Source organism: Hermetia illucens, chromosome 1, assembly GCF_905115235.1.
Source record: "Hermetia illucens chromosome 1, iHerIll2.2.curated.20191125, whole genome shotgun sequence".
Classification (NCBI taxonomy): Eukaryota; Metazoa; Arthropoda; class Insecta; order Diptera; family Stratiomyidae; genus Hermetia; species Hermetia illucens.
In genome coordinates this window covers 155,148,572-155,174,787 of record NC_051849.1, presented here as the reverse complement: position 1 = coordinate 155,174,787, position 26,216 = coordinate 155,148,572, and the positions used below count along the sequence as shown (strand labels likewise).

At 38.0% G+C, this 26,216-nt stretch overlaps 1 protein-coding gene across 1 annotated transcript in view; it reads right to left on the bottom strand.

Annotated features, from left to right (window-relative positions):
* Positions 1-407: 407 nt before the first annotated feature.
* The window catches only part of LOC119661655, a 29,650-nt gene continuing 3,841 nt past the window's right edge, over positions 408-26,216 (bottom strand). The window contains exons 2-5 of the mRNA XM_038071089.1: positions 10,796-10,913; positions 2,089-2,308; positions 1,510-2,023; positions 408-1,442 (exon numbers count right to left, since the gene is read on the bottom strand). Of these exons, the coding sequence (XP_037927017.1) occupies positions 697-1,442; positions 1,510-2,023; positions 2,089-2,308; positions 10,796-10,875 (1,560 nt within the window). The 5' untranslated portion in view covers positions 10,876-10,913 and the 3' untranslated portion in view covers positions 408-696. The remainder of the gene's footprint in view (positions 1,443-1,509; positions 2,024-2,088; positions 2,309-10,795; positions 10,914-26,216) is intronic.

Sequence of the window (26,216 nt, the reverse complement as noted above, 5' to 3'; positions counted from 1 at the left end):
CGATCATGTTCTTTCTGCTACATGGAAAGTAACCACCACTGTTAGAAGGCTCCAAGCCTTCTTCAACACCTGTCTGGAAGAGCTCGATTGGCGCATGAGCCAGATTTCTGTAGATGTGTTGATGATGAAGCGGAAGTGACAGCCAATGGACCATCAAGGTAGGGCGACAACTCTACTGCTAGCTGCGTCATGCAATGTAATCCACTATCACAAGAGGGCTGGCGAGACGAACACACGGGGTAGAATAGTGGAAGAAGAGTGAAAATGCCTCGGGAAATCCAAGAGGGAGCTGAAACACATTTTGGAAATCGTCAACGATCACGCCTATTCAGGGGTAAGGGCAACAACACTCAATGCTCGAATAACTAAATTCATTCTGTACAATTCTAACACTTCAAACAAGTTTATTAAACTAAAACTTTCTTTATTTACTTTTTCGAAGATCTCGTTAAACTTACAAAATCATTAAATAATATCTTAGCGTACAAACACGTGTTTTGTACTGTTACAGAAAACACTTCTTACTGGAATTATGCCAATCTAATTTGTGATTGAAAATATTCAAACAAATTTGGTATTTGATGTAATACATTGTAAAAATTATGCATGTAAATGTACGTCTGTACTACATTTACTAAATCTATTTCACTTTAAGTAAGCGATTCTCTGTTTGCGCATGAGTATGCTGCTCATTTTTTACTTTGCTTCGGCATCACCAGGTATCGGGTGTGGGCCAGGCCCGACATCCTTGATTTTATCCTGAACTGTTTGGAAACTACTCCTTATTTGATCCAAAGCACTGCCCAGGCCAGTCTTAATCTGATTGAACTCTTGTGTAACTAACGATAGCCTTCCCAGTAAGTAATTCAAATTTTCATCGACTTCACTCATCCGGCCAGTGATTTGTGCTACTTTCCCACCCATACTATCCATTGTGGAAATTGTTCCGTTTACATACGATTCTGTCTGATCTTGCAGCTTTTCTAAAGCATCTTTACTATAAGCTATTTCGCCGTGCATAATTTCAATCTGTCGCCAAACATGCCCAATTTCCAACTCCATGATCGAGCTAAGATTCTGAAGAGCTTCTTTATGATTGGTTATGATAGCCTCGTCAACGTCGTCGAAACGTTTTTGGATGGCGTTGTTGAGATCAGTGTTTTGGGATTTTATTAGGTCTCCAACTTTTCCGATAATTTGATGTGTACCGTACTCAACTTTACGTTGGGTATCTAATACATAATCGGACGTAGCGAGGAGGACCTTATCGAACTTATTGAAGTCTTCCAGTTTGTCGTGAAGAGCGGAAATGCTTTTGTTCACATCGGCACAAAAATCGTCAGAGACACATTTAGAGTCACTTGTGTTTGTTGGGGTTTTTGCAATGTCGGTCGAAAGTTGGTCAGTGAGTTCTTTGAAATTTTCGCTCATCTGGGTCATGGCTGCGGAAAGACATGAAACAAAGTAGAAAAAATGGAAAATCTTAGTGGAAAGGGACAAATCATTTACCTCTAGCTGATGCAGTAGCAAACTCCTGTTTAAGATCCGCGATTGATTTTTGAGTACAATTGTTGAGTCCCTCTAAGAAGTCCTTGTCTAAAGGTGCCAGTTTACTGTCAGCTTTTTGGTAACTCTTTATATCTCCAATTTTATCGTAGATCTTGTCCAGATAGTTGATTACCTTACTTTCGGAATCAGGACAGGCCATAGGCGAAGGTGTGCTTATTGGTCCAGTCACATAGAAGTGAGACAACTTATCTTCCATTTTTGAAATTACTTCTTCCGTTGAAGATAATTTAGAATCCATCATTTTATCAGTTTTATCTAATAGTCCCTGTGAAGACTTAGCCAATTGGTCGACATTCTCCGACAGCATGTCAATTTTTTCAATCAACTTAGTTTGCTGGTCATTTGATCCTCCCGAAGACGATTTACCACATGCTGCATTTGTGTTCATCCACTTGTACATATCCTGGATGGTGTCCGTTAACTTCTCGGTTTGCGCGTTGTACTTTTCCTCTTGCTGTTGGCAGAGAGACGAATTTGTGATTCATTAAAACATTATTAGTAGGTTAATGGATATATTACCGCAATTAACATAGTTTCAATTTGGCTGACGCGTTCATCGAGTCTGGTGAATATGCCTTTAATGGGCTCATAAACTTTTTGACCTTTTTGAAGTGCCTGCAAGGCTCTCTTGATGACATCACCAAGAGCCCGTTCGCGATTTTCATGGCGTTCGAGTTTATTTTCAAAAAGATTGAATGATCGGATTAAAGAGACAATCGCTGACTGTATGTCGGCATTGCTGGAAAAAAGAAAATGGTGTCGTCAATAATATGAACAATTCATATAGTGCAGTAAGCAAGCAAAGCTAAGCGATCTGATCAAAAAATGAATGGATGGTGATCATTACTAGCTTTCAAATTGACTTGCATAATGTTGTGGTTCTGTGTTTCAATTAACTTTAACCAGGGATTATTTGTCTTCCTTGACTCACTTTCGCCTGCAAGGTCTTCGACTGGATCTAGTTAAAATATACTAAGTAAAAACTTAAAAGTTTGAAATAGATCTTAAAATTGATTGATTGATCGATTGATGCTCGGCCGTACTATGCATTGCACTTCTTTCCATGAAAGATTGCCTAGATACTTCTACCAGAATTGTAAATGGCTTATTGGCTATGTCCACATTGTTTTTTTTCTTTTGTTTTAAGTAAAACTTGAACGAAGATGTTAATCTTACTTTCCTTCATGCTCTATCATATACTGCCAACTGGTAGCAACAAAAACTCCCTTTTTGAAAAATTGGGATCACTTGCATGAAAAAAAATCCGATTTTACAATGTATTCATCAAGAAAACCTGTCCTTCCCTTTCTATCCGAGGAGCGGACCAAGTAAAACTCTAAAAGGAGCGAGGACACGGGAGTACGAGAATTAACCCAACTGCTGCTAAAATATGCTATTCCCTCCATTCACCAGGAATGAACGTTTTTCCTCGAGACGCTCTAACTGACTCCAGTATCCTTCTGCTGGTAGGGTTTGGTTGCATGGTAAGAGTTTCCAGTAAATACTAATTCGAATATCCCACCAAACGCACAATAAGACTTGACGAGAGTGAAATTCTGTTTCTGATGTCGATGGCAGTTTTACGCAAACATTTCTGTGGTGTTTACCATTATTGTAAAGAATCCACTATGCATCCCCAGTGATCAAATAGGGAAGGAAGCTTTCCGATTTTGTTCTATTTAGGTATGAAACGCGATTGTACAGGGGGTCTTCCTTGTTCCTTAGGGATAACGCGTGGAGAACCCAGCAATCGAATTTCGCAGGGATCAGATTTTCTCTGATAGTTCAGCAACAGTTAATTTATCCTCCTCCTCTAATACCAGCAACAATTCATCGTTTTCAAGCTGATTTGGCCTTCCCCATCCTGGTTCGATCCATCTTTCTTCCATTACGAAAACATCGAAACAATTGCTGACACACACATATTTGTTCTCACTCAAGTCTGAGACCAAACTCATGCAGTAAGCAATTCTTTAAATTATTTTTTTCTAATTCCATGTTGAAAACATCGCTGTTCATTCAAAGCTCAGACTAGGGACAACTATCTCTTCCTTAGCGACCTCTTTCAATGGGGACCCCACGCGACTAGCGGGTAGTAAAGAATCGTCTTTAAAGGGGTGAAAGTGGCGCCTTGAGAAAACGAAAAAAACATATGCACACCCAAGGGAAATAATAATTTTAATAATAATAAACAGACCTGGCGAGGGGCGGAGGAGAAAAGGTGATTTTCACCTTGACCACTACTTTTCTACTTTTCCTTCGATCGTGCTACCCTGGTGCGTCATATATGTTTTTGTTTGCCTTTGTGTTGCCTAGCTTCTGTAGCCTTACCACTTGCACAGTAAAACTGAAGAGCAGTTTCATTGAAATTGTAATAAAAAAATAACAAAGAAGAAAGAGCCTGCATAGATACTCTATACTCTACAAAGGAGTAAACAAGCGACGAATTTTGAGAACATACTTCGGCGGCCTGTTTTCCCATGATTGCTAATAGGTTTTTTTTTAAATCGTACCACAATGATAACATGATGTACATTTCCAGCAGAAACCCCATCGTTGGTTGAATAGAGAATGGCCTAGCCCTCATTCCAATCAACAGAGATAGAAGAAGATAGAACGAATAAACCAACCACAGTGATATGAGGGATTACGTGCTCTTATTTAATCATCATGCTGGGTCTATTCCCTCAGCAACGGACCGTGACTGCCGTAAGTAACTTAGGTATCTGTAGCTAGTAAACGTTAAGGCGAACCATTTCAATTTTTTAAGTACTGTGGGAAAGGTGCTGAAACGGGTAGTGACCGCTTTGGGTAGTTGATGGCTTGGAAGAGGGATCTCACAATTGAAACAATAAAATTAATTCAGTATGATTGAACATGCAGGATGAAGCCTTACACTCCTCAATGTTCATCCTACCGAGACAAAAAGGGAAGTCTGATTTCCGACAGAATGGGCATATTGGAGCGAAGGGTTGAATACTTTGAAGAACTACTGAACAACCAGAACATTGGCGAGTTGGAGGTCCCACCAACTGAAGACGACGGACAAATACTGCCACCACCAAGTATAGAAAAAAGAGTCATCCGCTTAAAAATCGTCATTCGCCAGGAGCCGATGGAATTACAGCCGAATTGGTTAAATATGGAGGCGACCAATTGCACCAAGTGGTTCATCAACTTGTGCTCAACGTGTGGGACAGCGAATCAATGCCTGACGACTGGCAAAGAAACATTATCTGTCCCATACATAAAAAGAGAGATATCACACAGCGCAGCAATTATAGTCGTATCAGGTTGCTGAGTACCATCTAAAAGATATTCTCCGCTATCTTCCTAGGCTGGATAGCGCCATACGCCCAGAACATCATTAGCCCATAACAAAGGGACTTCACTCCAGGCAAATCAGCAACAGATCAAATTTTCTCTCTGCGGCAAGCGATGGAAAAACTGTTGGAATATGGACATCAGTTGCACCATCTTTTAATCGACTTTAAAGCCGCCTATGATTGCATAGCCAGGGTAAAACTGTACACGGCTATGAGAGAATTGATAAGACTGACTAGGCTGACCCTGAACAATGTGAGAGGCCAAATAAAAGCAGAAGGATCACTCTCGACAACAACAACGGTTTACGACAAGGGGATGCCCTATTATGCGTCCTCTTTAACGTGGCCCTCGAGAAAGTGATCCGTGATGCTGAGGTAAATACAAGAGGTACGATCCTCTTTAAGTCCACCCAACTACTAGCCTATGCTAACGATATCGACACCATGGGAAGAATGACCCGAGACATACAAACTGCCTTCATCCAGATCGAGCAGGCGGCAATTGAGGCGAGATCTTGGGCTTCACATCAATGAAGGCAAGAGTAAGTATATGGTGGCGACGTCAGCACCAAAAATCAACCAAGCAACAACATCAAACCGCACTGGTCAAACGGGAAGAATAAACATAGGAGACTACAACTTTGAGACCGTTGATAATTTCTCCTATCTAGGGTCAAAAATGAAATCCGCGCACGGTTGTGTCAGCCAACAGAGACTATTTCAGCTCGAAACGTCTCACCATAGGGTCAAAGCTCTTACTGAACAAGTCAATGATCTTGCCAGTCCTCATGTATTCCTCGGAGACTTGGGTTCTTACCAAGAAGAATTGCGAACTCTTGGCCGCGTTCGAGAGAAGAATCCTGAAAAATTTTTGAAGTGAGCAAAGGTCTGCTCAACGCCCCCAATGCAGCTTGACTATCGCTACAGATTGCGATGCGCCTGCCATTCAATCGCCCGTCAATCATCCAAGTTGCCGCCATTAACACCGCATACACTTGAGCCTGAAAGACCGTTGCATGTTGATAAGATAACTTCGAACAAACAGATGCACGGGAATTCGAGAATCAGAGAGGTTTGGGGTACTAAAGACACTAACAGAAAAAGGGAGGAGTGCTTTTTTAAATTTAACTTTCGTAATAGGGTAAAAAACATAATGTAGGAAACATAGGAATGCCTTAGATATAGTCATGGGAACTACTCTTATGGGTGGACTTCCTAGGCCGTAGGGAGGGCAATTATGAAATACAAACTGTAACCAGGAATCCCAGGATAACAAATGTTATTTCTATGTATCATACCTAAGTCACATTGTTCTAAGAAGATACTTGAGAAATAGCACGACTTTTCTACAGCTAGATAGGGACAGCAAGGGCGAATTAGGTGAGTACAGACATCAAGTATTTGTAATTCGTTAGAAATAATGACAGATAACAACAAGCTCATCAAAAAATTATATAAAACCAGCTGTCCAGTTGAGCCGATCACTTCACCAAGGGATATACCCTGATGAAATAAGAATTTAGCCAGACTGAGAAAATATGTGCGAAGACTTTTCAACGCTCAATGTGCTCAGCGACGTAAACCAAACACTATCATCAAACTAAATTCTGCGATGGAATTAACCAGTACACAGAAGTATCCATACTTTGAGTATTGCTTAATGATCTGAATGAGCAGGATAGAATGTAACCACTTCTCAATATTCATCTGTCTTTGCTTGAGGAAGGTGATTTTCTGAAGTTTGAAGTGAGCAAAAACGATTTATTGAGATAAATCTGATCAGTTTAAGGGGGCCATCCCGTGTGAAGGCCGTTTTTTTGGCTTTTTTTAGAAATTTTTTGTGATGAACTGGATAAAGATACAAATATGAATTTTCCACCATAGATTTACTAATATCTTGAGTGTGCATAGTAATTTTCCCATCCCGATCGCATAGTTGGTTATTGAAATACAGGGCAATTTGTACACCCATCTCCAAAAAAGGTGCTTTTCTGCTCCCACGCTAGAGGGCGCTGTGATCATCTTAAAGAAAAAAAAATGAACGGCATTTTAACGTACGGACTTAACTACAGTCCGCAAACTAGGATCATTAAAAAATATTAAAGGGTAAATTTTTGGTGACGTGTTAAATTTTTTTTTGTGAATTTTGGTGTTTTTTTCACGGCTTCTTCAATGAATAAAAAAAGAACTACTGAACAAATCGCAATTATCCTAGTTTGCGGACCGTAGAAATACGTTCTAAATAAGATTAGATTGATAGATTTTGGGTTATGATTCGAGAAAAACGCATTTAAAAAGTAGAATGCGATTTTTAGCTATAAAACCTTAATTGACCCTTAAGCTGCGATACCAAATCCATAAATCTTACGTTTCTTGAAGAAACACATGTACAGCGTTGCCCTTTTAGCGAAGTCATTCGAATGACATTCGGATCGATAAATACGAGCATTATTACGGCGATCGACATAAATCTGGCATGTGAATTATCACGTGTTTAACACTATAATTTCCGAACGACTCCGAATATCGAAAAATCACTTTGGCCATGTATTCTACACTATATCTAGATATAACTGATGCCAAAAAAAATTCGATTCCGCGAATCCGACACACGGGATAACCCCCTTAATATCGTAATCAGCTTTTCCCCAGGTAAGGTCCTCAACCGACAATTTTAATTGGTAGAAATTTTACGACAACAGAGGAGACTATCGTCTTTACCAAAGTACTTCGACTACGCTGTTGACATCTACTTGCTCCTTGACCGTGTCGTGAACCTTAACCACTCTTAGCACTCTTCTGCCGACGGTGGCACCAAACTTAATATCACTAATAATATTAGCAACACTATACCCGTCTTCGCTGTTTTATCCAACATAAAGATCAAGTTGAGGCTGTTCCGTGCCAACGTTTGTTCTGTACTATTTTATGGGAGTAACACACGGGAAGTCAGAAGTTACTTGAAAGTTCCAAGGTTTCATCAAAACATATCTGCGTCATCGTCAGTGCCTGAGATAACAATAAATGAAGGACTGTGTTGATCAGATGCTCGTGCGTGTGTTGATAAGATGACAAAAGTGGCAACGGGTAGGTCATTCCTTGAGGAGCGACAAATCCACCACGGATTACACTATGCAATGGAAACCGCTATCCCAGAATGACTTACCAGGGGGTCACAGTTCTGCAAAGCAAGACAGCGGACGAGGTGACCTAGAAACAGTTGAGGTACATTTGAGTAAACCGGCAGTTATGTTGTTGATGAATTACAGCTGAAAACAATATCATCCCCAACCATCCGTTTCGATTCCTGCTTTACCTGCAGGAAAGCGAAGTTCATTGTTAAGTTTTCCACAGTTGAATATGGCTAATGAAAATGATCTTATCGTTACACAGCGAGAAAGAGGGGCTGGTTTAGTTGTGGGATTAGCTTGCCCGGAGAATAGGATGTCTTAGTATTTAAATGAGGATTAACTGAACAGTGTCCACTAAGCAATTTTATTCCAGCTTGAGAATTAATCTGTAATAAATCCGCAAGCTGTTAAAGAAAAGGGAATGACCAGTAAAGTTATGTAGAGGTGTTAGTAAATCACGTACCCACACATGTTAAGATGATGTACATTCCCCAGCAAAATATCGAACTATCACAAATCAAATCCACGTCATTACAAGCGGGGAAAGTGGGTGTTGAAAGCTGGAATTACCTTAACACTTAAGTGGGAAACAAGTTACAATGCACCTCGATCGAGTCCAACGTAGAATAAATACATACATCGAAGCTAGAAAAATATAACCAAACAAGACGTTTGTACTGATCCCTTCGCAAAAGGTCTAACTGCAATTAGAGTGTAAATTTTTACTCTAGAAAATGATTTTGAAGCCAATCTTTCTTTCTTTGAAGTGCCTTTCGATTATACTCGTAAAGAACGCAGTTAACGCTTAAGGTTTTTTATATAGATACAATAATCAGGGACACGCTACAAAATAAGTCAAATTATAAATGTTCAGAACAGAATTTAATGATGATATGAACTGGATTCAAATCAGAAGATCCTACCAGAATATTCACAATTTATCTCCGACATATGCTCCAGAACCAAAATCATATTAATGATTTTATAGCCCATCAGTGTCGTCATTAAATATCACCACTTCAAGCTTTAAACACTTGTAACATAATATCATGTCATACTATATTCGTAAAATATCCTAATGCGTCCATAAGTGCAGAACACGGTATAAAAAGTCATCGACAACTGTCGTCTTTTTTACTTCAATTCGAAAATGTAGTGGAAAATGTTTATTTTTGGAAAAATCAAGTAGGGCGCTCTGTACTGCACCAGTGGTTAGGCGACAAGAATTTATAGTTAGAAAATTTTGTGTTTCAGTATTACAGCTCAAGTGAAGACTACTTTACTATTTAACGGTTCAGAGAATTGAATATATGCCATAAAATTAAGATCTTGAAATTTGTTTGGGCTCAAGGAATGTCCTGAAGTACGCGTAGACATTTATGTTGATTTTCAATTAATCAATGGAACATGAGATGCGAAACGATGTTGAAATAAGATACTCATTTCGTGTATTGGACATTTCATTTGATGCTTGAATATGTTTCCCAAATTAACGGAAAGCAGATACAGAGGGGCCTAAATTCTACATAATTAAGCCCATCAAATTTACTAGATTATTATTAAGTTTGTAGTATGCACAGAAATAAAAAACGAAGAAATATTGGAAAGTATTATAGTTGGACCCACCGTGAAACCACTAGGAATCCTAGCCTTCACGGAGTAACTAACGAGAACGGGAACACGCGCATAGAATTCGGTTGGAGCAATCTAATCGGCTTGTTCCCTTCACCGTAGAATCCACAAGTGAACATAAGTGTCACCAGATGTGACGACGTTCAGCTCAATCCAGTCTAGTCTCACATCCTCATTGAAAACCAAGCTGTATCTAGTATCCTTAGCCTGCGTTCATACTGCGCTAGCCACCACTATCTCGTTACAATAAGCTATCGAGGCCGAATACTAAATAAGGAGTAGCAAAGTCACTCCAGCCAGAAATTGCATGGAAATAAGTCGTTAAAAGAATAAATTCTGTAACGCCGAACCACCACTGGGAGCCGATAGTATTGATCTGAAGTGGAGTCAGCTTAAAAACGCAATGAAGATCGTTGCTGCGAAAACCATCACACGGGTAATTTTCCATATTCGAATTTTGTATTTGATTTTCCATTCATTGACTTTAAGTCACTTGGGACTGGTACCAACGTTTAATGAACCTGCTTTCTATGAAGCGCTGAATATTTCACAATTGTGTGAATTTTACAAAGATGCTACCTCTGGCGTAAAACTATTTCCTACTTTGAGTACTCTCTTCTACCATAGCGCTGTCCCGATTCGTTTCGTTTCCTCATAGCTTCGTAATTACTTTCCATCATGTCTCTTATCAACCAAGCATATACAGAAGGTAGGATCTGAAATTCGATGATTATTCTGCAGTCTATATTATCGTAGGCTAAATACTGATATAGCCAACTACTGATATAAACTTATTGGAATGATTTGAGTTGAAACGATCCTGGAAACGAGGATTGTTCCTTATGATTAAAATGTCCCGGGAATTTTCGACTTAAATGAACCACGCATGGCACAACCAGTTATTTTCAATTTCTTAGGTTTTGTGTAAAACAAAACCTTGTTAAAATCGGTTTACTGTCTGTCTGTCACACCTTTTATCTCAGATGCGGTTACTCTTATTGATATGAAATTTGGTAGCAAGGCGAGACCTGTGAATCCCACTGAATGCAGTGAATAACATAGTTCCACGTGGAGTTAAGGTTGTCCTGTAACTTTCTACTGTATTACCAATGAATATAGAATAAATGGTATACTTACGAAACTTCTTTCGCGCTGATTTCAGGTACAGCAAGAAATCCAAATAATCCAATAGCAAATATAAGGAAAAAATCTCGCATCTCTTCCACTAGTAGTGCTCAAGCAGAAAATATTTGATCTGAAACAATGACAAAAAGTTATAATTAAAATTGTCAGTTCCCATTATAAAAAGTGTGACAATTAGAGGTCAGGAGGACGAACCAGGGTCAAACACACTTTAACCCTAAATTCGTTGAAACATATTTTTTTATTGCGCTTCCTTTATTTTGGCCTAATAGAAAATAACAAAAAGTTATCAAATGTTAAGTCTAAAACTAGTGGACATCCATCACCACCGATATTGGATGTGCGCGCAGAGTCCCAAAGTTGTGCACTATAAGTCCGAATTGGCTTAATCGCTATATATATGTTATATCAGCACATTAAATTCCAATTGCAGCTTGGAAAATTGTTTTGAGTAAGCAAGCAAAGGGCCCAGGACACTGTATTGAGGTATCTAAGCTTTAATGTTGGATTTTCGCGAGTCAAATACGACTCCTCTTTGATTTTACAGATGAGACCTTGTCAAATGCTTGTGCAATGCCAAGTAATACGATCGAGTAGTATATCTTCCCAAGCCCAGCTTATCTGGGAGGTTAATCGACTAACTTTTCTGAGAGTTTCGTTTTTTTCCAGAGCCTGAACTGGTGAGAAGGAATCATTTCGTTTTTGTCCAGATTTTCAAGTTTGGATATAGCAGTTTTTCCAATAGCTTGGATAGCGAAGGGAGCTGTTTTATCGGTATGTAGGATTCTTTACTTCCTTCGCAATCATCATTATTCGTTATAACTTCCAGCATTTGGGAAAGTAGCTACCACATAAGACACCATTAAATAAGTGTGTCAATTGGATGATTGCATATCTTCAGAGTTCTAGGATTATTTTGCCTATATGTTTTTTGGATAAACACCTGCTCAAACTTTAGTGGACATTTTGAAGGTTACGACTTGTAATGCGGAGTATGAACGAAAAAGGGGGGATCCTCTAAACATAGAAATTCAAGTAGGTGCATGTTTACATTCAATTCCACTAAATAACTAGTGAAGTTGAAATACTAGCGCTATGAATGTATTGAAGCTTAAGACCTTGTATCAATTGCACATTCCTTAAACAAGTTGGTAATTGATCACATATAAAAAAATACATTTTCGAGTAGGGCAACTTTAAATGAAGCCACTCCTAAAATTCTCGCTCTCACTCCTCCTAATTGAATTTTCTTTGAACTCTATAAAATATATGGTATTTCGAAGTTGCTTCATCTGATATATTATAATTTACAAATAAATTTTTTCACAATGCGCTAAGCATTTTCCCTTTTCGCGTCTATTACAATGTTTCACGATGACCATAATTAGAGAAGTGCATTCGCAAGTGACTGCCATGGAACTGCATACAATCATCACTAGGCTTACATGCATCCACTAAACATCTTTGCATAACAAGCTGAAAATACTTTCGATTCCCTTCAAACCAAAATAGCATTAAACAAGCCGACAGAAGCTGTATTCTCTCTGTCGAGGAAAATTGAAAAGTGCAATCTGTTCATCTCCATGAACGGTTATTCTATCAAGTGTAAAAACGTTTATTTGAATTTTCTAAAGATTCCTCTCCGGTCCGTTTTTCCAGTTAAGAACTGAAAATCAACTACGACGTCATGGCGCCAATGCTTACCACGAGAAGAATTCCTTCATCTGTGATGTCTGGAGTAATAATTAGTTTCATTTGATTTTCCAAGCGCAGTGCATTGCACACAAAGTAAATATTGCACTGACTTAATTGCGCCTTAAAGTGTCGAGCAAAAGTACTTCAGTTGATTGATTGATTTAGCTTTTGTATTGGGAAGGGTACTTAAGCAACAAATAGGGGCTAATAGTTGTGCAAAAGTTCCGGGTGCGATTGAATTACGATTTGCATTGTGCAATGGAATTCGAAGCTTACTGTGCTGAATTTCCACCAAATCCACATAAAATTCCTGTAGATGTAAACAAATTGGCGGTAGTGAAATATTTTGAATTCTGTTTGAAACACTTTCAAATTATAAATTAAGCAAATCTAGAACATTGAAGGACAGGTTTCCTCCCTCTTTTTGAGAATTTCTTCAAGTTTTCACTCATCGCTGCAAACAAACAGGAAACGAATTGAGAAGTTTGTGCTGCAATTTTCTTTTGTATGAAATTGGAACTATGTATGTTTTTCGGGAAATTCTCATGCAATCATTTATTGCACGTACAGTGTTATATATTTAATGTTTTTCAACCTACATAGCTTAATTTAGTTTTTAGATCTTACTCCTGTCGCAATATTCACATATTACGCTGCGTATATTTTAGAAAATCTTCAAAAAATTAATTAATAATCCGTTATAATTAGAGAAAAGTAGGGTTTAGAGCAATGCATAACGTGTTACGAGGATAATGACAGCTAAATTAGACGCCCTTGGGAAATAAGGAACCAAACGAAGGAATGAAATAATCTGAAACAATGAATCATAGCAAATATCAATGTATATAGGTGTAACTCGTAGCGATTTTTCCTTAAATCATATCTATTTTTCGTAAAATGTCAACTCACTATGAATTTGATTTCCTAATATGACATGCAAAAGAAACTTTCAGCGTTTTGAAAAAAATATGCGTATTCACTCGGAATTGCAATACAGCCACGCAGAAGGGGTAACTGGTATAAAAGATGAAGTATATTTATTAGAAGCTGACTTAGAATGGGAGTTGAATTTATTGGTAATTTTATTCTTCTAATTTAACTTTTTCAACTTCTTAGAAACCCCTAATAATAAACAAGTCGGGAAACCGGAAGCTTGATGCTTCAGGTATAAAAGGTTTTGTGTTTCCCTATGTGATGAACATGACGTAGTTCTCCATTGGTTTATAGCATTGACTCGAGGTATTGAAAACGCTCAGTTCTGAGAAGGTTACTGCCAATTTCAGAACTGAGCGATTTAAATATCTCGAGGGGCAGGTTACTGCCATTGCCAAAACTCAGCGATTTAAATATCTCGAGTCAATGCTATCAGCCAATGGAGAACTGTGTAATGAAATTGTTTCACGCATTAACGCAACCTGGATGAAGTGGCATTCCCCAACTGGTCTTCTTTGTGATCGACGTATCAGCGCACGTTCCAAATCTAAAATTTACCGCAATCTCGTCCGTCTGCCGCTCTCTATAGTTCTGAGTGTTGACCGACTATAAATGGGTAATGGGTAATGGGGACGAAGATGTTGCATTGCACTGGTGGCGTGACACGTTTTGATCACGTCTGAAATAAGAATATCCGCGGTCGATACGGGTTTGCACCGATCGTGGAAAAACTGTGAGAGAGGCGCTTTTCGATTGTATGGTCACGTAATTCACGCTAACGAGAATTCAACAACCAGTATTGGTCAGAACATTCAAGTCAACAGTAAGCAACCAAAAAGCCGGCCAAAACAATGGTGGCTTGATAGACTGGATGGGGATTTAAAGGTCTCGCGATTACATGCTCATCAGGCATTTGATAAAATAAAATGACGAAACCGATCACGACGAGCCAACCCTGAACTGAAGGCTGAAGAAAAAGAAAAAGATGTGAGGAGCGACGAGTGTACGACAGCTGCGTGTGATATAGCTGCAAATTACATTGCCCTCTATTTTCTAGAAAGCGATTTAAATAAATCATTTGATGTAAAGCCCTGTGTTGATAATGGTCAACCTCATTCGCTTCACACTCTGAGTTTAATATTATTAGCAAATGCCAACAATTTAACCAACATCAAATATAAAAAAGGGGTAGGGAGAATTAGATTCTTCTTGAATAGAATTTTAATATTTCACTCGAATTTCAATTATTTTTGTTAATTATGACGTCAGCATCTTATTTGTATGGCTTGGGATGCTGTTAATTTGCACGAAATTGATAAGTTTGAACTGCTATAACTTTGACACTAATAGTTGGATTTTCATGGAGCTTGTTATGTGTATGGATGAGGCTGTCCTCTATGCCGGTGCAAAGTTTAGTATACCTAGGATGAACTTAAGGGGAGTTTTTTAGTCAATTTCTAAAAAGTAGTAATATACTATTAGTAAGTTTATTTGAGCAGATATTGGAATGAGACATATTTTGAGGCCTAGATTTCATCTAAGGATTTTAGGTTGGGTAGTTTCCGAAAATGATTCCTGTTTCACTTCAAGTGCGTACATTTTGACTCCTTACTCACGCACTTTGCAATTTATGCCAAAACTAATGTCCGTTTCGGAAAGTACAAATCGAGACCTTTCATTTAATACCCTACACAATTATATCCGGTGAAAAAAATTTTCAAATCCCCAAATTTCCACCAAATTTCGTTCGAATCGGTTTAGCCGCTTTGGAGAAAACTGCGTGTGACAGACAGGCAGACATTGAATCGATTTTAATAAGGTTTTGTTTTACACAAAACCTTAAAGATCAACTGCACTCAAGTGTTGATGATGTCTTCCAATGAATCAAAGTTAAAAAAGTCTATTATGTGGATTATCTAACAGTTAAAAATGGTTTCTACCTATTCTCTGTCTTGGGGTCAGATATTTGGTGTTGTTTTTTATGAGTGGGTTACCACAAATTGAGTACAGTATGAAATTATATGGAAAAATTAATTTAATTTTCCATTTTGTAAGAAAATTTGGAAGAAAACTAGCTAAACCCGGCAGATACAGGAAGAAGTAAACCAATATGTCTGTCTTCTCTCAATTCTCAATCTTGATGGAGCAAGTCGTGAGCATTCATTCGGCTTCACGTCGCATATCTTGCTCTTCGGGAGTTGCAACAGCTCTGAAAGTAGACGCTTTTGATCGAACACTATGTTGTTGAAATATTTTGGCAGCCCTTGAAATGAAAGCTCAAACTCGCCATTTGTCAAATCGTGCATTTCACTTTTCTGATTTTTTAGCAGCACTTAATCCGGTTTAATGGCGTATTATTCCTTTCATGTTTCGGCTTCTCTTGAAGTAGAGACTTTGTTTAGTTCTACTTCTAGTTGTGAGTCTTGTTTTTCAGATATTTCAACAGCTCTACTGATTCGCAGTTGCCATGCATATATGGTGGACCTTCCCATGTTCGATTTGTTGAGGGATATTTTTAATTGTCAGATTAATGTCTCACATCACAATCATTATTTGTAATGGCGACTCGTTGAACGATGTATAAGTTGATCCGTTGAAGCACACACATTGATAAGACCAAGCAATTTTCCATGGCAAAATGCATATTAACAGCAATTTTCGTGGCGATCGGGAGAACGATGTAGGAGTTCACCCCTTGCAGCGTCGTCTGGTGGCGAATTATATAGTGTAAAAACTTTCTCTATTACAAAATATGGTACAATATATATAAATTTTCATGGCGACCGGTTGAACGGTTCCAGAGTCTATCAACCACAAATGGATATATATACCAACATCCACTTTTGTTGAAAACAGAACCTTATTCAAATTGATGATGATTTAACGAGGTAGAAATTTTCAAAAGACTCTGGTCTGGACACGCCAGAGTGTGGGATTTTCACCTAAAACTACCCCCTATTCCTCGGGCCGATTCTACCATTAGGTATTGCATCACGAGCCGGAGTTACCTTATTTTAGCTAGTTCTCCTTCCTTTTATTTGCAGCATTCGTAACCGAATTGGTTAAATGTGGAAGCGACCAGTTACACTAAGTGATTCATCAACTTATACTCAAGGTATGCGACAGCGAATCAGTGCCTGATGATTGGCAACGAGTCATTATCTGCCCCATACATAAAAAAGGAGATATCACACAGTGCAGCAATTATAGAGATATCGCGTTGCTGAGTGCCATCTATAAGATATTCTCCGGTATTTTGCTAGGCCGGATAGCCTCATACGCCCAGAACATCACTGGCCCATACCAAAGAGGCTTCACTCAACAGATTTTCTCTGTGCGGCAAGCGATGGAGAAACTGTTGAAATATGGACATCAGTTACATCATCTATTCATCGACTTTAAAGCCGCCTATGATAGCATAGCCATGGTAAAACTGTACACTGCCATGAGTGAATTTGGTATCCCGACGAAACTGATAAGACTGACTAGGCTGACCCTGACCAATGTACGAGGCCAGATAAAATCAGAAGGATCATTCTCAAGACCATACGACATTAACAACTGTCTAAGACAAGGGAATGCACTATCATGGGTCCTCTTTAAACTGGCCCTCGAGAAAGTGATCCGTGATGCTGAGGTAAATGATAGAGGTACGATCCTCTTTAAGTTCACTCAACTACTGGCCTATGCTGACGATATCGACCAACCAATCAACAACATCAAACCGCACTGGTCAAACGGGAAGAATAAAGGTAGGAGAATACAACTTTGAGATCGTTGATAATTTCTCATATCTAGGGTCGAAAATCACAACCGATAACAGCTACGATGATGACATCCGCGCACGGTTGTTGTCAAGCAACAGTACCTATTTCTGTTTACAAAAACTGTTCCGCTCGAAACGTCTCACCATAGGGTCAAAGCTCTTACTGTACAAGACAATGATCTTGCAAGTCCTCATGTATTCCTCGGAGACTTGGGTTCTTAGCAAGAAGAAATGGCGCGTTCGGGAGAAGAATCCTCCGAAGAATTTTTGGCACCCTACATGAGGATGGACGATTCCGTAGCCTACACAGTGGCGAAATCTATAAGCGATACCATGACCGTCCGGTTGTGGATAAAATCCGGCTCAATAGGTTACGGTGAGCGAGTCATTTAATCCGTATGGATGAGGATGATCCCACCGGGAAAGTCTAAAAGGGCAATATCTATGGTAGAAAAAGAAAACGAGGCAGACCCTGCCTAAGATGGAACGATGGCGTAGGTTAGGACGCCAGACAGTTTTTATTGATATCGAATTAGTGGACCTCGGCGCAAAACCGGGATGTCTGTAGTTCGTTATTAAGGCAGGCCTAGACCGGATACCGGTTGTTGCGCCGTTGATCATGATACTGTTTATTTGGTAGTCTTAGAACACCTTGTAAATATGACTGTAAACTCAAAACAGTATTGTAATAATTTTGAATTGCAGCGGAAGTAAAACAAATCGAGAAACCAGAAGGTGAATGGTTCAGTTATGAAAGATTTTAGGTATTTCCTATGAGGGGAACTTTGTTTGCAACTGTCCTATTTATACGTGGCCAAAAATTCAACTAGAAAAGAAAAAGAGAAAACTTTCATCCATTCTTGACAGACCTTAGTGACCTTATGACCAGGACTTCGTCTATTTTATTTTATAATTAACCAAAAAGGAAAAATTAAAAACATTTCGAGGAGCGAAAAAAACACTTTCGTCCAAGGCAGAGACAAGTCATCAGACGCTCCCTCGCCTCCGCCTTCGGAAAAGCGGTAATCGTTCCTATTATGCATAATCGCAAACACATGATGCAACCGTTATCCACTCCTTTCTGATTTGGGTTCTTAGCGCAAAATGACGAGTCCGTGGATCACAAATGTGGAAGAAAATTTCTTCAATATTGGTCTAGTTCAACATCAACTGGATGCGGACTTAGGGCACCTTCAATCGTCAGAAAAAAATAACTATTGTGCCCCGGGTAACTGGGATTTATATACAAAACTAAAAAAGTAAATTCAACCGAAATAAAAGACTTTGAGCCACTGTAGCTATTACTAGTAACTAGTAAGACCGTCAGCAAACTGTTTATTATTATTTTACTATTTCAACAGATATTGGAATAGCATTTATTTTGAGGATTAGATTTCGTATAGGTGCATCAGATTATTGGGTTGGATACATTCTGAGAACGATAATATCCATTTAATAACTCATACGAGTAACTAAAACCGAGTACTTTCTTGTAGTACTCCTCTTGTGTGAATTGGTGTTTTGTATTCCAGCAGGATACTCGGTGCGAGTTGTTATACCAGTCAAGTGAATAGCAAGCAATCCTATTTACTGGAACGAGTTGGTCCTTCTCCATTACAATACTTGATTGTATGCCGTAATAGCACCATAGAAGGTCGATCCGAGTTGTTAATAGAATGCTACTGAAGCCGTTAATAATGCCCGGAACGTATTTTGAAATGGTTGACCGTTAGCTAGCTAAAATTAGTAAGAGAGATGCAGACACCACTTTTAAATTTGTAGAACTATGTAGAGTTGTCGGCACCTCCAACAAGTAAATTTAATTTAATACTATTAAAAAACAGAATTTTAGGTAAGAATCTCAAACCCAAAAGGATTTTCCTGTACATTTTGGGGTACTATCTCCTTTATCCTCAAGTAGATACTGAAAGTTAAGTTAGTCCTAAAAAGTGCTCATATTCTCGAGAAAAATTGTACACTTCTACTTAAATGTAACGGTAGCACCCTTTCTCGAACAAAGTGGGTGTGTTTTATACAAAACCTTTAAAAACCCAATTTCATAGAATGCCAAATCGCTACATATTTCACCCGCATTATTATTATGTGAATATCCTCCTGTAAACTTTACATTTATGTCATTTAATTTATTTTCAAATAATTCTATTGATCGTACTCTAAAATTTAGATTTTGACGTTAATGCTCAACGTTCAATTGTGCGTACGCCAATGGACAATTTCCGGCTGAAAAAAACTAAGATCTTGTTCATTTCTTTTTTTACTGCAATAAAAAAATTCACATGAACGGTTCTTGGGATCAGTTTTCCAAACCATAAATCATCAGCCAATATTCAAGATATTACACACACTTGCACATACATACATATATACATATGTACAAAGTGTGGAAGATGTTTTATCCCATCTATTTATAAATGATTACTCTTTGCATAAATGAGGAATGAGTATTTTGGAAAATTTAAACTTAAAACAGATAATTGGAAACTATTCATTGGTAATGACAAAGGTTTTATCTGCGGTAAATCATCTACAGTTCGGAATCGTGCTGAAATTACCAAGAGTTTTTTTTATGAAACAACATATTCAATAGATGGTATTGAAATAATTATAGCCGGATTTTAGAAATTAATAAAAACCCTCAAGTGTTGGGTTCTACAAAAAGCTTTAGACACACACCATAGACGTTGAAGTGGTCAACGTGCATCAAGTTTTATGGTGTATAATCATTCTTCAATGTATGACGAATATGAGGGATAAAATGAAGCAAATAAAAGTAACTACTACTACGGTTGTATAACAATATCTTACTACTATGTATCATCGTGCTAATGAAAGAGTGGCGTCTGTCACGTGGATTTCCTTCATACTAAAACATCTTCAAGGTTACCTCACGATTAGGTATTGCCATTTATTGCTATATGTATATAGCGACTTCCGTGTTACTGACCTATCGACCGATCAAACAACTAAGCCATATTGCACTGGAAGTTCCCTTCGCATAGAATGCCCTTTCCCATCTAGAACAACATCATCATCATCATCAGCCTTAGTAATGAACTTCAAACATCCCGGCTTTGTGACGAGGTCCACCAATTCGATATCCCTAAAAGCTGTCTGACGTCCTGGCCTACGCCACCGTTCCGCCGATAATGTTCTGGACATATTGGGCTATTCAAGCTGAGAAGTGGAGAATATCTTATAGATGGTACTCAGCAACATGATACTTCTACAGGCTTGATATGTGGACAGACAATGCCTTATTACCAGTCATCAAGCATTGATTCGTTCTTCCAAACCTGGAGCATAAGTTGCGCTTGGTGTAATTGGTTGTCTCCATATTTAACCACTTCCATCACCTCCTGCACGGACTATTCGTTCCACACTTTGTCCGTCGTCCTAAGTTTATGGGACCTGTTAAATAGTTCATTCAAGTTCTCCACTCCAATGAGGAAAGAAAATCACATTTCCCCTTTAGTCTGTTGGCTGCTGGTAAAACTTCCGCTTTTGGTGCGGTTATTCCCTGTACTTTTGAAGTTGACAAACCTGTTGGCTCTTGCAGGTTTCTTTGGCTATGAAGACGGTTCACCATTCGACGAAGTCTCTGCGTGCGCCTGCGTTTTTTGAGATCATTGCATTCTTTCGTTCCCTTACTAGCTCACATTCATCGTCGAACCAATTGCTTCAATTAGTTTTGCGACTAGAGCCAAATATATTTGTGCCATACCAATGATAACGTTTTGCAAGTGGTTGTGAAGATTATTTGTCGATGATTCACCTTCAGGACTTCTGTTAGCTGCAATTATTGCGGTATCCCTCTTATAGGTGTCACGACTTTGTTATGAATGACTCATTGTTTACTCTTAATTTGACTGCTCCCATTTAGAGAGGTCGAAGTTTGTTTGTGGATCTTTTTCCAAACAAATCATGTAATTCTGACGACCATTCCGTGTCACTCTTCTAGTTGAATAATCCGCAGTCCGTTGTCATTGATTTTATCGAAGCTATGGGAGCTGACGTATCGCCAATACATGGTCCCCGTTCCTATTTAACTGTTCAAGCATGATTTGATATCATACCGGGGGCAGACTTCGAGGGTTCACTCCACGGCCTCGTAGAAGGCTCTGTAATCTCTAATGTAGAAGCGTGAACATCAATGACGTTAAATTTGCCTCGGGAGCGCAGAGCGCATAGCCATTCGCTTATTATTTTAAAGTCAATAATGGCTGGTTTCATTTTTTGGCTAACTAGAAAGCCTACTCCGAGCGCATGATTTACTGCATGGCCGCAATAATACATGGTGTAGTCATTTTTGTCCACGAAACCAGTCTCTGTCCAGCGCATCTCTTGTAAAGGTATAGTAGCGCATGGTATCGGCTAGTTGCCTAGCAGCTCCTTTTCAAGAAACACATCTTTTATGAGAAAATGCGTAAATCGTTGGTCCGTTTAAGTTGCAGACTACTCTAACTCAAGAGGTTTCAAGTAAATCCCATGACTAAGAATGGCCAAGAAAATTGATCGACATCAAACCCATGTTCAACATATGAAGAAGATTACGGCAAGTTCAAGCCAGATAACTTCGTTCCGTGAGCCTATCTGTTTTAATGGAAAAAAAGTACAAATCATGACTAAAGCTTTCAACCCGGAATTGAACACCTTTCCATCCTTAAGCAAGCGTACTATTTTCTATGCACGCTACCATCAGGGACTTTATTGCCTCTGATTGTAACAAAATCAATTCATTTTCGCAGTAAGCTCTTAGCTATTTTCTCGATAAAGTGAGCTCCAGATTCAATGACAAAAACAAGCCCATAATGGTCTGTATCCTGGATCTAGAGACGGCCTTTGACTTATATACAAGATGATTCTTGACGAATTCCTAGCCCCTATAATTAAACTAATTATAAACACTTCTACGTCAGTGTAGGGAAAAAATTCTCAGATTTGTACTCTGTAATGTTAGAAGTTCCATCTCTGAACCGTCATTGTACAATATGTGTATTTACGACCGGTATTTTCAATTATCAGTCGGATTTGGAACTCATCCAATTCGGCGATAATTCCTTTATATTTTCTTGGAGTCTCAATCCCAATCCCATTGAGGCAGCAAAAGGTATTGAACATTAGACCAATTTCAATCTATATGTATTTAGAAGAAAAAGTACGGATCTATATAGATTCATAAAAGATCAATGGAGATTATATTGAAAATTGGGAAAATTGTGCCAAAGTCTTGCCAAAAATTAAATCAGTTTGAGAACACATCCGCAAACTATTCCAATGATTTTCAGAACAGGGAATCATTGGAACTCTAAATTCCATCAATTATATCAGCTGGGTAACATTTCTTGATCCCAGTCAAATATTGATCACAAGAGGTAGGTCATGGCCTTAAGGGGATATACAGTTGTAGTGGGTAATATGACATTTTCGCGATTTTTTTTCGACAAGTTGGGCGGGTGATATGACGATGCGATTTTTTTCAACAAGTTAGTCAATGTCTATTAAAAAGCGGTTTGAAGCATCAATTAACATATATACCTTTTTTAAAAAAAAAAATTTTAAGAAAAGAAAATTTGAAGTTTTTTTAAGAAAAAAAAAATTTAGGAAAAAAAAATTATGAATGACGGATTTACAGCTGTTTTTTAAGGGAATGCCTTGCGGTGGACACGATAACTCGGTAACGGTTCAGCCAAAATCAGATTTTAAAAATGGTTGGTTAGTGAATCATATTATCTAGACTCTGCACGAAGGATTTGTTTAAATACGAACTATTAAAAAAAATGACCACCATTTTACCGAAATCTTTACTTTTTGAGATGTAAACATTTTTTTACTTAAAAAAACTTGCTGTTATTATAATAACTAAGTGGTAAAAATTTGGCGAGATTGGACTAATAGTTTATTAGTGATCGTGTCCACCGCAGAGGCACTTTTGCGAAAACATTATCCTGAGATAATGGGTTAACTTAAAAAGTTTATGTTTTTCGTTTTAAAAATGAAATTATTTATTCACACCGGGTCGTCGATTCTAGGTATCCCCTCTGCAGACTCCAAAACATAGATTTGATGCTCGCTACAAGCTAGGTAGAGAGTTATAAATAAAGTGAAATTCCCCCGAAATGTGCGGCTGTTGAAGACAAACAAGGAGGTGGTAAAAGCTATAGATGCCCAAAACAAGGAGCTTGAAGCAGAAGCCCTAAAATTTGTATTTCAAAAGTGGTAGGAACGATGGCGAAAGTGTATAGCAACTGAGGTCGGTTGCTTTGAAAAAGGATATGTTGATTTAGAACAGTCCTCGTATTATTCAATAATAATAATTTTAGAACTCTTCTCAACTTTACATCGAACTCCTGAAAACTCAAAGATAAATCGGTTCGGAATGCACATGTCTGTACCCAAAACACAACCTATGGATGTGTAGTATATTCATGATAACCAATGCATGGCTGCATTATGAATGAATTCATTCAATAATTATTGGCTCAACACTTCTCACGTAACTTATCGGATTCAGTAAGTTTGTTTTATTTCTATTAGTAGTAAGTCCTGTGTAACCTTCGGAGTAATTAAGTAAGGCTTATCTATATTTTACAAAACTCCTTTCTCGGGCCAAAAGATCAATGTATTCTAAGTTCACATTACATGTTATTTAAGTAAAAATGAAGTTCTTATCAGTTTACGCGAATATGAACACGGAAATTCGCAGAAAACGAAATGCATATAGTAAATTATACGACAAATAATAAGAAAATAGCATCGGGTCAAAATGATAGTAAGTAACAAGGCGGTTACAGTTATTTCCTACATTTCGTTTGCGAGCAAATAGTGTTTATATTCTTCTGCACTTATTAGTTTAGTAATCCGTATCGTCTTTTCGTTATCAAAGGTAACAAAGTTAGTACCTGTTGAAGTTCATTAGTATCTCAGTTCTTTTAATCATTTTTCAGTACTTTTCTAGTTAAATAGGTAATTTCAGTACCTTTCAGTACTTTTCAACATAAACCGAAATGAAGTTATTAAGAATTTGACAATACATATCTCATTTTGCTAAATGTTAAAATTACCGAAAATTTGAACCAGTGATGTTACACTACCTGTGGTCAACATTTTTGTAAAATAGGAAAAACAAAATAGCGGTTTCAGGAAATTCCCTCCACCACATTGGAGGAAAATAGCGCGGCCTACACGGATTCATTATTAGAAAATATGCAGAATATTATGGGTAGTGAAGTTTCAAAACCGATCACCTCCGAAAATAATCGAGAAAACAACCCGGTTTTGAGAAAGAATGAGGTAGTTTTTTGTTATTCAGTTCTATGGTGTGGTAATATAGATAGAAACCAATATGTCTGTAGGTAAGCCAATACGCAGCTTAAGGAGCGACAAACATGCAATTATCAAGCACTGTGGCGGGAATCAATTAACCTAGGGATTCAAAGCGAGCAGAGTGAGTAGAATGATATTTATTGACTAAAACATGAAAAGGAAATATGCTTTAATGTGTTGTGCCGTTATTTGTTGCTTTAGATGTAGAGCAACCATTAATCTTTTAGCAGGACAAAGACCCCATGAGCACTTCCTTCTTGACATGAGAATTGGTAAACCCTAATCTGCTAGGGAAAAGTATGTAGCTATTGCATCTATGGAACTTTAGCACTATATATATATATTATAACTATTCCTGTTAATTATGACGTCAGTATCACAATTCTATGACTTAGGATGCAGTCCACTTCATTCTATTGAAAAATGTGGTATCCTGTTTCGTAATTAACGAGAGGACTATAATTTGCTCGTGAAACTTCTAATTGAGTCGCTTCATTTGATACCACACACCGTTGCATTAGGAGAAAAAAGTACACCTCCCCAATTGGATGTTTGAGAAGCCCCCTTTAAACTCCTCTCAAATTAATGCGACTTACTGTAGGAGTGAGTTTTCATAGTTCCCATATGTCCACTGAATTTCCTTTCAATCGGTGTGACTATACAGAAAACCGATTTTTGTGTAAAACAAAACCTTACCAAGTCGGCGCTTCAGGTATGAAAGGTTTTGCTTGTTTCTTATGTAAGTATATTTGAGCGCAGAAATATCCCATTTGCACGTAGCCCATAATATATATGTATACTTAGCATGTCAAACTGTTCACTTGAGTGTGATATTGGCATTTAGTATTTTGGTTTGGAGAAAATTTACGCGGAAAAGACAAATTTGAGCTACTGTAACTTTATCAATAATAGTTTAATTTTAATCACACTTGGGGATAGCATGCTTTATATTATAGTCTACATTACTATAATTTGTTACAACTGTAGAATAAATTTAAAGGGTATTTTTCGGTTGGGTAGTTTCTGAGAATGGGTCCGTTAAAGAAGTCATCACTTTTGGCCCCCTACACTTATCGCCTTTGCAACAAAGCTCAAAACTAAAATTAGCTTCGAAAAGTACTAATCGAGACCTTTCATTTAATATCCCACAATCTATATTCGGCAAAAAAAGTTTTACACCCCCCTTTTGCATGCATGGACTTTATGACTTTAAAGTTAATGTAGAAAGATGTTACTGCATGTGTTACCAAAATTCGTGTCAATCGGTATTACCGTTTCTGAGAAAGTGCATGTGACAGACAAATCAAAATCAACATTGAATCGATTTTAATATGGTTTTGTTTTACAAACAAAACCTTAAAAATGAAAAAAGTCCTGTCGAGAATTAAGCTTATTGAAAGTGGTCGACATCGGCCTATTTGCAAAATTACAGTGCAAATTGGAATATGTTATTGCAGAAGAAAAATATTGTTTTTCTCGAGGTCTAAATTTTTATAAAGTGAACATTAAGTGATTTTTGAATTTGTAGCAAAGACGTTTGCAAATACCATATATTAGGAAGTTTGGGTGAAGTTTAAAGGAGATAGAGGTGCAACTTTTAAAATAATTGTTATCTGCGACAAAATATCAGTCCATTGTTGTAAAATCCATTTTATTCAGTATGGCGTAGAGGATGTC